The following is an 11118-nucleotide window of genomic DNA, read 5'->3' as shown; positions in this document are numbered from 1 at the left end:
ACACGGGTATTTTTCACCGCCCAAGTGTCTCCTGTGCAGAGCTACTCGATCAGCTGGTGCAGTCGACGAGGGAAACATTACCGGCTGTAATTTCGCTGATACCTACTCTTCTGACGAACGCAAATTACCGCCTGTCTATCAGACCAACATGGAGAACCGAAAACGACCGTTAGAGGCAGTTGTGACCGTTAATGACGGCTTCAAAACGCCGGAGAAGAGAGTGTCAGCGGTCCGGATGCCGGACTCGGACTACATGCGATGGGGAGTAGAGGAAACTTGTCGGTACCTGCGAGCAGAAGATCTGGGAGAATGGGAAGATACATTTAGAGGTTGGTTTTCTGGTTGGCATAAATAAGCAGTCGTTCATCTCATTGTTGGTCTAAAAACAGTAAGTCAGCTGATGGCTGCTTCTAATTGACGCTAACTTGCTGTTGTGACACATAAACCAGCATCAATTATGTTTGCTCTGTTATCCAGCACAAAAGATCACAGGCGTTGGGCTGCGGTATCTCGTGGATGCTGATCTGGAGAAGATTGGCGTAAAGTAAGTGTGCCTTTGTGTTCAGTTGTGGGGTTTGTGAAAATCGTCTCGCCAAACCACTAACAATAGTGTCAAATATGAAAATCTGACCTAAGTTACTGTAATGTTTAACACCTCTCTTTCCTGTCTCTCTCACTTCTTTTGATCATTTGATGTCCAGGTGCCTTGGTGACCGTCTGAAGATCCTTCACAGCCTCAGGAAGCTGTGGCAGATGGATGCAGAGTCAAATAAGGTGACTAAGAGCTGTATCATAATGCTACACTTTCAAGGCTAAAGGGATAAGAAATGCATAATAGAATAAATAACAAGAACTTGTAGGATAAACGGCAAGAAAGTGTGAAAAGATACAAGTGCACAAAACATTTCCTCTTAGCTATTGTTCTGTTCTCAGCCCACACATTAAAAGCGTGTGATGGTTACACAATCTGAAATAATGGGGAACTGAAAATGAAGGAAGACCAGTTCCTTCATCCTCCTTTTTTTTTAATGGAGCTTTTTCAGAAACCCCCTAACAAGGGGAAAGCTTTACTTAAGTGTTTGCAGTTAAATGACTTGTTTACCTGCCTCAGATAAATCACTGTTCAAATCCCTCTTTTATCAAGTAACCTACCCTTATTTTTGTTAACTCTAACAACTGTTAACTTTGAACCATTGTGCCACCCTAAAATAAACACACAGAATGGCCATATGTTTGATTATGAATGGTGAAGTAAGTCTCTTAGCGGTGTGTTGTTCTGCCAGGTGTTTAATGATCCCATCCACGGACATGTGGAGTTGCACCCTCTTCTCATCAAAATCATCGACACACCTCAGTTCCAGAGACTACGATACCTCAAGCAGCTTGGAGGGACCTACTTTGTTTTCCCTGGAGCATCCCACAACCGCTTTGAACACTCGATTGGGTATGTGCTCCGTTACAGTATTTATTGATTTTTAGGGTGTATATTGAGGAATGAACCAACATTGCTCTGCTATTAAACACATATATAAAGCTGTAAAGCCACAGTAAAAACTTGAGGGTACAATAAAACTTGTATCATAATATTATAGGCTCATATAGACCAACAATAACTGGTGATGCTGGACACTGAGTCGCCAAAATGACAAGCAGAGGTATAATAAAAGGTGGCTGACTGAATTACCTTGATTTATATTTGGAAGTTGCCTACACTGAATAATATATTGCTATAGCTGTACACCTTCAGTATGACATCCAGCGGGCCAAGCCACACAAGAGCACCCGCCGAGAGTGCATGTCACAAGGGGAAAACATAACCGCCCCTTGTCCCTTGCCCTCCCAGGGTGGGAAAATCCTTCCTGTTACGCTAGTGTAAAAGAACAGTTAAATTACACAGTTGTATTACATTTTTATTCAATTTGTAGATTATTTATTTTCAAAATAACTCATTGCATTCCTTGAGAACAGTAACCAATTTCTTTTTCTTTTTTAAGTCTGTAATGCATGGACATTGAATTACCAAAAGTTACATACTGTTTAAGTAACATTTATTTATCTTTTTATATAGTTAGTTATGTGTTATGCTTTGTTGATCTTTCATTGTATATCTGAGTTGTTTTGTTTTTATGGTGGTACAGGGTGGGTCACTTGGCAGGGCGACTTGTACAAGCTCTGAACGACAGGCAGCCAGAACTCCTCATCTCTTGCAGAGACATCCTTTGTGTGCAGATCGCTGGGCTCTGTCATGACCTGGGTGAGTGATGCGCAGGTCCTCGCGTGTTTCAGGTTGGCATACGTGAGAATGAAAGTGGAACTCTTTCTCCTAGGAATAAAACACAAGTAGCTTAGTGCAAATTTCACACGCAACCAAATCAATAATTTTTTGATGTATCCCCGTCCCACCACCTATCCAGGTCATGGGCCATTTTCCCATATGTTTGACGGCAAGTTCATCCCCAAAGCACGTCCGGGAATTACCTGGAAGGTAAGCAACAATGTGATTTTATATTTCTCTTTTCCTTTGCAATATGCAGTGAGTGTCAAACAAAACGGTGAGCCAAAAAAAACTAGCATTATTTTTTTTCCTTTCGAGTTATAAATTACAAAGGCAGATTATCTAAAGCCACTTTTTCTCAAAATTCAGACAATCTGCGAAAGTCTCTTCTAGTCTTCTGACTGCTTAATGACAAAGGAAATGCATGTGTTGTTGGCATCTTCTGTTTCAAACCGGTGTTGTGATTCATCAGAAAAGTATTTGGCACTCAAGGATATGTCAATAAACACCCTTTTAATTTACAACTGCAGCAGACGAGCTCAGACTTGCATATCAACTGAACTGAATACCACAAAGAATAATAGTTTCAAAGGGCATCTCAGTTCAGTTTGTTTGGCCACACGTCTCGAAACTGACAATCCCAGTGCTCTTAAAATAAGTTAGCGACTGCTTTAGCAGCTCCAGTAAGGAACCCCAATCTTCCCTTCTCCGGGCCACATCCTCCAGCTCCGACTGGGGGATCCTGAGGCGTTCCCAGGCCAGTGAGGAGATATAATCTCTCCACCGAGTCCTGGGTCTTCCCCGGGGTCTCCTCCCAGCTGGACGTGCCTGGAACACCTCCCTAGGGAGGCGTCCAGGTGGCATCCTTAATAGATGCCCGAACCACCTCAACTGGCTCCTTTCAACGTAAAGGAGCAGCAACTCTACTCTGAGTCTCTCACGGATGGCTGAGCTTCTCACCCTATCTCTAAGGGAGACGCCAGCCACCCGTCTGAGAAAACCCATTTCGGCCGCTTGTACCCGTGATCTCGTTCTTTCGGTCATGACCCAGCCTTCATGACCATAGGTGAGGGTAGGAACGAAGATCGACCGGTATTATGAGAGCTTTGCCTTCTGGCTCGGCTCTCTTTTCGTCACAACGGTGCGGTAAAGTGACTGTAATACCGCCCCCGCTGCTCCGATTCTCCATAACTGCAACCCCTCTACTCCACGACTACGCCTCGATATCCTATCCATGAAAATCACGAACAGGATTGGTGACAAAGCGCAGCCCTGGCGGAGTCCAACATTCACTGGAAACTAGTCCGACTTACTGCCGAGTATCCGGACACAACTCTCGCTTTGGGCGTACAGGGATTGGATGGCCCTCAAAAGTGACCCCCTCACCCCATACTCCCGCAGCACCTCCCACAGTATCACCCAGGGGACCCGGTCATACGCCTTCTCCAGATCCACAAAACACATGTAGACCGGATGGGCAGGGTCTCTCCTTTCCTTTCCCTTTTTTTCATGAAGTCGTTTTTTGAACCATTCTTAGTCTGGCTCCTCGCCTGAGACCAATTTGCCTTGGGAGACCCTACCAGGAGCACTAGGCTCCAGACAACACAGCTCTCAGGTTCATAGGGACACACAAACTTCTCCACCACGATAAGGTGATGGTTCCCAGATAATTCTCAAATAGGTGATAAAATGGCAACTAAATTCCTTCCTTGCTCCTATAAGGACACAGTTTCCCCAATTAAAATGTTCCTTTTAAATTATTTAATTGATTCATAGTTCTAAAGTTCTTTCCTGCTCTTCCCGATGGTGTGAAGTTATAGCAATAAACAGCATCTTTCATTTAAGGCTGTTATAATGTCACTTGACTTGTAAGCATAACAGTTGAGGTCTAAGATAGTGATTGTTCTGTTCAGAGCGATAAGTAGTATCACTGATAAGAACTACAAGGCACACGGTCATTATGTAAGTAATGACCATAAACGTGAGATAAGACATTTATGCACGTTTGTGTCCTGTCACGTTCTAGCTGAGATAAGCACTTTCTATTGGAGTAATGAGTCTTTCGTGCTTTCGTTTTCAAATTGTGACCATGCACATACCCATATTATTATAAGTCTGTTTTCGTTACAGCATGAGAACGCCTCTCTAGACATGTTTGACCACCTGGTGAAAGCCAATGGCCTGAAGCCGGTGATGGAGCAGCACGGCCTGGTGCTGCCCGAGGACCTGGAGTTTATTAAGGAACAGATTGCTGGACCACCGGATACTATTCCAGTTCAAAAGGTAGCCGTCGGTTCTGCCTGTGTGAAATAAGTCAGTAGCATCATTGCTACAACATCCAATGTTGACCATCCAATGTCTGATATGTGCGTGTGTATCTCTGTCTGGCCGCAGCTAATCTCCCATATGACTGGACCCATCATCCTAATATGTTTTGTCTGTTTACTGTCTGTTCAAGTAAACCTTTTGTGGTTGCGGTGATTCACAATTTTTGAAAAACCTATTTTATTGACTGTTTAAAACCGTCATTGACTGCTGACTCCTCACTCTTCTTAACCGGCTGCAAGTGAGCAACAACTGTTAAAGTAAAACAAAAATACGATCCGACAAGTCTGTTAGTCGGTTGCAGGCAACATTTTTGGCCTTTTGGCTCAAAAACTGACATCCATAGAAAAGTTTGGTCTCACTTTGGACCGACGCGTCTGCAGATCAATTCCAAACCCGATTTTGTTATGATCCACTAAAGTTAGGCAGGATTCAAGATGAATACATCTCAGTGTTTGTGTTTGGGAGGGGAGAGGGAGAAACACCTGGTGATGGCAGCTTGTTTACTTCCACCCAGAACATTTGTATATAGACTGTATGTTGTTTTCTTTGTTGTTTTTATATACTTGTATTTTCTCACCTATTCCCTGGAACATAATAGTCATGTGTTTATGTTTGCTTATCTTGTATCTTTGTTTTTTTTAACATGTATGTCTGTGTCTATCTTCCTCTACTTTTCTTCTGAGCACTATGTGAAAAAGAGCCACTGGAAACCAGTTTCAAATTCCTTGTATGCTTAAACAAACTTGGGACAATAAAGCTGATTCTGATGTCACTAATGTCTGTCATTTCCACAGTGGCCATATAAAGGCCGACCAGAAGACAAGTCCTTCCTCTATGAAATCGTGGCCAACAAAAGAAATGGCATTGATGTGGACAAGTGGGACTACTTTGCCAGGTGGGGCTCGTTAATCTGTTCGAACAATATGAATATTCAATGTAACTTTAGTTTAACAACTCATCTTTTCACACATTTCTTCACTCTGTCTCTTTTCAGGGACTGCTACCACTTGGGCATCCAGAACAACTTTGACTATCGGCGCTTCCTAAAGTTTGCCAGGGTGTGTGAGGTGGACGGGCAGAAGCACATCTGCACTAGAGACAAGGTGCCGACTTTGTTACGTCTGCTTTCTGATCAACTTTTAAAACAACAGTCTATTTAGGTGATTTAGTTTTGACTAACGTCATTCGGTCATTCTTTTACCAGGAGGTGGGCAATCTGTATGACATGTTCCACACAAGGAACTGTCTCCACAGAAGAGCCTACCAGCACAAAGTGGGCAACATCATAGAGACTATGTGAGTCGCTAATTGCTCTGATGTAGCGTGCTGTCTTTGCTTCACGATTCATTTTTTTTTTATGCTAATATGTTGGGTATGCTCATCCAGGATCACAGAGGCCTTTCTGAAAGCAGACAAGCACATCCAGATTGAAGGCTCAGAAGGGAAGATGTTCACTCTCTCCACAGCCATTGATGACATGGAGGCCTACACCAAGCTGACAGGTCTGCAGAAACCACTGTGTACTGTGAGCGTGTGTTGTAGCGTTGGGACACAGGGAGGAGTTTAACTAATACTACATGTGGTTAGCCCTTCCTGTTAAGTCCATGTGTTTGTGATTAGATGCCTGAAATTAAAAGGTCTAACAGTTATTCAGAGATTTAAAAAAAAGTAATCGTTTAAAATGTCATCCCTACACATTATTATGTACAATTCTTATTTTGTATCACTACTGAACTATATACAAATAATAGAAATGAAATGCACAGACTATTTCAATCCCTGCTTTAAACCCAGTTAGATTATAATGCGATTACTCTGTGTATATCTTTGCACTTTTATTGTGCTATTTCTTTTAACTATACACCTGTTTTTGTGACAACCAAATTTGTAAAATAGATCCTTTAAAGTTTAGAAGTAGTTCAATTAAAAATGTACATTTATTCAGTGTTTTTGGTTTGCCTTATCTGCCCTGTCCCCTACTGTAGATCAAGTGTTTGAACAAATACTCTACTCCTCCTCCAAGGAGCTGGCTGAGTCGAGGCAGATTCTGCACAACATCACCTGTCGACGCCTCTATAAGTGTCTGGGCCAAACTCAGGCAGAGAAACCCATCGCTGTCACCCCGGTGTGTGTTTGTGTCTTTGTATTTGAATACACATTTGCTTTTCATAACCGCCATCCTCGGCAAAGTATTATTGTAGTCGGAGCTATAGTAGTCCCATTTGAATTGTCTGACTGTATTTAAGTACCTTTTTTATATTGTGTAAGTTGATGAGTTGAAATAATTTTCTTTAGGAGCTACTTGTTTTGTCCCATTTGTTTTCGATGTGTGATTGTCAGCTGGTCTTGCGGTGTATTCTGAGAGGCTTTTGTCATGTCTGGCTCCAGCTAACAGTATTTTCATTTTTTCATTATTTCGTGGTTGAATACATATCGTTCTAAATGGCCCTCATTGATATGATACCACTATGAAATATCTCCAAGGCCCAAATCTCATGTAATGTCCCTGCTTGGATGAAATAAGTCATATCTGTTGACTCGTCCACTTCTTGCTCTTTCTCCTCTATAAGGAGACGATTCTCAGCTGGGAAGAACATCTGGCTGCATCTGTCCCTCAGAGCGGCGCCCAGGAAGTCAGTCTGCAGCCAGAGGACTTTGTAGTTAGTGTGAGTTTTTGTTCTAATTACTTTAAATCTAATAGTCATTTTGCTCATAGATTTTATTATTTTAAAGTACTTTTATTATGAACTTTAGATGCATAATGCCTTAACATATGTGGCTTACTGCGCTTGATGATCTAAAAACTCCCCTTTTTTCTTTTAGGTCATTTTATTGGACTATGGGATGAAGGAGAAGAACCCGATCAACAATGTGCGTTTTTATTGCAAGGATGACCCAACCAAAGCCATTAAGATTCGCAAGAACCAGGTGAAGAAAAAGACCACGGAATTCAAAATTTAAACTGTCTTTGCTTGTTTTTTTTCTTTACGGTAATGTTCCTATTATTGTGTTTGAAGATGTTTCTCATTGCCTTTTTCTAAAATGTCATTCTTGGCAGGTGTCTAAACTTCTCCCAGAGCAGTTTGCTGAGCAGCTCATCAGGGTCTACTGCAAGAAGACAGATGACAGGAGTCTGGAGGCAGCCAAGAAGCACTTTGTCCAGTGGTGCATGGACATGAACTTCTCAAAGCCTCAGGTGCTGTTTATCTGCTGAGAAGATAATTGTATGCAGAGAGAATGTTGGTTGTTGAACATGCGATAGGTGCTTTGCCTCTACCCCGAACTGGAAGACAAACAGAGTAGTAAATGTAGAGCATGAGTAACACTGTTGAGCAATGTAATGAATCCAGGTCCTGTATCGTTCGGATCTTTTGTCCTATCAGATGTACTCAAATATGCACATGTAGACCAAGAGCACACTGGTGATATGATGCATTTCTGCAGAGGGAGCAGCAACAGTTATTGGTTATGCGATGATTTAAGCAATGTTTTTCAAAACACTGGAAATTTGCTTTAAAGGCAAAATATGTCAAACTATCATTCTGAATTAAGTATTGCTCGCCGCCGACAAATAGTTTTCCACAGATTTAAGAAACAAATCTTTGTTTGGTACTGATCCTCACAAAAAAAGAAAAAGATCATTTAAATATATTTTTAATATATATAATTCTCTCCTGCACCATGAATCATATCCACTTGCAATATTAGTCAAAGATAATTGCAATTCGATATTTACAAATGGTTCATCCTGAGTACAAAATGCTGAAAAATTGCAGCATTTGTTTGTTCTTTTTTTCTTTTCCACATACTTTGCAGAATGCAAGACCGGAAGATGTATGTATAAGAGTGGCGTCTTGCAGGCCCATGTGGGAAGGGCTAAATGTTTGGCATGACACAGAAATATATATTTTTAATGAATATTACAGTACTGAAAACCACACTAATTCTATTTTGATATAGAATAATACATTTTATTTATAGAAGTATTTAAAAAAGTACTCAAAGACGCTTTTTACAGGTACATATAACATTAGAAATTACATTAAGAAAAACAGGACGTCAACATTTAAAATACATAGAAGTAAATACACATTAAAAGCAGATCTGAAGAGGTGGGTTTTGATTTGGCACTTGGTGGGATCGGTACAGTCACGGATGTGTTTGGGGAGTGAGTTCCAGAGGGAGGGGAGGGCGATGGAGAAGGCTCTGTCACCCCAGGGCCGAATAACCTTTTACATCTTATTATTAGCCAACACTACTTGTAAATGAAAAGGTACCCTGTGTAGCTCTTTACATTCTGTATATCTTTACGGTCTAATAAAACATGCTCAATGCGTTTCCTACCACATAAAAACATATTAAAGCAAATATTGCGCCTCCTGCGATTTGGATATTGCACCAGTCAATATTGTGATTTTGATACATTTCCAATTAATTGTTCATCATTTTGTACCACAGGAAGCCAAATAAATAATAATAACTGTATGAGTTGAATGAAGGAAGTGGCAGGCTTAGATGGAAGTTCCCATCTCAGAGTTGTCTCAGGACACAGTAATCAGGCTCCATGTGTTTTTAGCATCTAGTGTTTAGATTCCCCCTCCAGTCCACTAACATTATTGACCTGGGAAGGAAGAATTATGTTGCAGAGCTTCATGATCGCTTGCAATGTGGTTCTCTTTATCAGTAATGATGACTCCCTTTTGTCTGTTTTGTTTTATTCACACACAGGATGGAGACATAATAGCACCTGAGCTGACTCCACTGAAGGCCAGCTGGTCGAACAACAATGAGGGCGAGGATAGTGAAGGTGGCGGCGCTAGGGAGGTGAACTATGCTAGTTTAAATGGAAAAAAGAAAGCCAAAACTCAGCTTTCATTCAGCTAAGAAATAGTAAATACCGCTCTGTCACACATTTGGTAGATGGGAAAGTGTTTATCGTATTTTTCTACGAGGTGAGTGTTGGCGAGCACAGCAAAGATTAAAATGGTGTGCTCTGTTTTGAAGAATTTAACCATTTTTGCACCAAAAAGAAATTCAATTTCAAAGTTTCAAAAACATAAAAAGATTGCATATTCAGGGACTGTACTCAGGGTTTTTACACATATCCCTATTCCATATTATACACACCATTGTTTTAGTTTGATCATTTTTAATCAGGTTTTAATTTTAGACATTTTTAAGTTGCTTTATTGTTTTCTGCCATGTGCAATCCAATAGCCTACTATCATGTATTTGTGTTTATGAATAATAAATCATGGTCAATTACAATGTTTTACTCTAAACATGCGAACAGTATATTTCAGGGCAGCGTGTTTTTACAGAAAACGCAGCTGATTTGTGTCGGGGCATTTATTTTCTTCAGCTTTCACAAACCTTTTGTCAAAACTGTCAAGTTTAAGTAGATCAAATCTGCAGTCAAAGGTTTCTGTGAACAAACCGTTTCTGACAATTAAAGTGAGCATTTGTTTTGACTTGACTCTATTTTGACCTTACTTTGAATATATTTATTTTTCAGAGGTGTTTTCTGGTTGTGTGTGATATGCACACTTTATTTATTGTTCTTACAGTAAGTAGCTAAGCTTGCCCATTTGGGGTTGTTTTTTTTCTTCAACTCATAGATCTGTGCAACATTTTAAATGGAATTTTGGATACCATTTTAAAATATTTTCCTCTCTCAAAATGTGATGTGATGTTGCCTCATATCTGGTTTTTATATTTTGCTAAATGTGTACAAAAGAATTATATTTTTGAAAGAATGCAAAGGAAAATACCAAGGGGTTTGGGAAGATCCTGTAATAGTATTCCTATTGTGCGGGTTGAAAACCTTTTGAAATTAAAACTCTTTCTCTGTTGTTTTCTCGTGTAAGTAAACTTGTTGAACACCAGAGGGCACCATGCACTCAGTTTAACTGAGTCTATAACACACACAACATACTCTGTCCTACATTCAAAAAATGTCTTAAGTAAAAGTACTGTATTAATGGAAAATATACTTAAAGTATAAATTGTGTAAAAAAAAAAAAAAATGGCCCACATGAGTGTTATATTATTACACATTATATTATCATTACTGACTCACTTTTCTACTGTAGTTGGTCGAGGAGGTGCCACATTAAACTTTTATTACGCAGATTATAAAAACATTTTTTAAGAGGTGTACTTATTTTGAATACTTATAGTCATAATAAAAAGTAACCACAAAAGCTGTCAAATCAAAATAGTATAAATGTTTCCCTTTGAAATGTCGTGAAATAAATGTACAAAAAAGAACTAAAAGTAGATATTTTTAAAAAGAAAGTTATTTGAGAAAATGTACTTTTAATACTGCAAATTACTTTAATTTCAAGATTTTCAACAATGTAAATTAAATGATGGGCTGAAAACTGAGAATGAGACTCAGATGGTGTTCCTGTAATAACACTTCTCTGACACCAGAGGGCGTCACACACATGTGTTGTCCATGTAGTATAGCTGTTGCCCAGGAACTGAGACACAGCTCGACTCTTCAAGATAAT

General features: G+C 40.0%; 1 protein-coding gene across 1 annotated transcript; it reads left to right on the top strand.

The window, feature by feature from the left end:
* LOC115010869 (deoxynucleoside triphosphate triphosphohydrolase SAMHD1-like) lies at window positions 1–10458 on the top strand. Its single transcript, XM_029435732.1, has 16 exons — window positions 1–329; window positions 478–544; window positions 702–774; window positions 1284–1444; window positions 2139–2254; window positions 2415–2485; window positions 4406–4558; window positions 5398–5498; window positions 5598–5706; window positions 5808–5899; window positions 5990–6105; window positions 6589–6728; window positions 7174–7269; window positions 7427–7531; window positions 7662–7799; window positions 9332–10458. The coding sequence occupies exons 1-16, from the start codon at window positions 149–151 to the stop codon at window positions 9485–9487; spliced, it is 1875 nt and encodes a 624-aa protein (XP_029291592.1). The 5' UTR covers window positions 1–148; the 3' UTR covers window positions 9488–10458.
* Window positions 10459–11118: the final 660 nt, after the last annotated feature.

This window comes from Cottoperca gobio, chromosome 7 (assembly GCF_900634415.1).
Source record: "Cottoperca gobio chromosome 7, fCotGob3.1, whole genome shotgun sequence".
Taxonomy (NCBI): domain Eukaryota; kingdom Metazoa; phylum Chordata; class Actinopteri; order Perciformes; family Bovichtidae; genus Cottoperca; species Cottoperca gobio.
The sequence above is the reverse complement of the archived record's forward strand: the minus strand, read 5'-3'. Positions and strand labels throughout refer to the sequence as shown.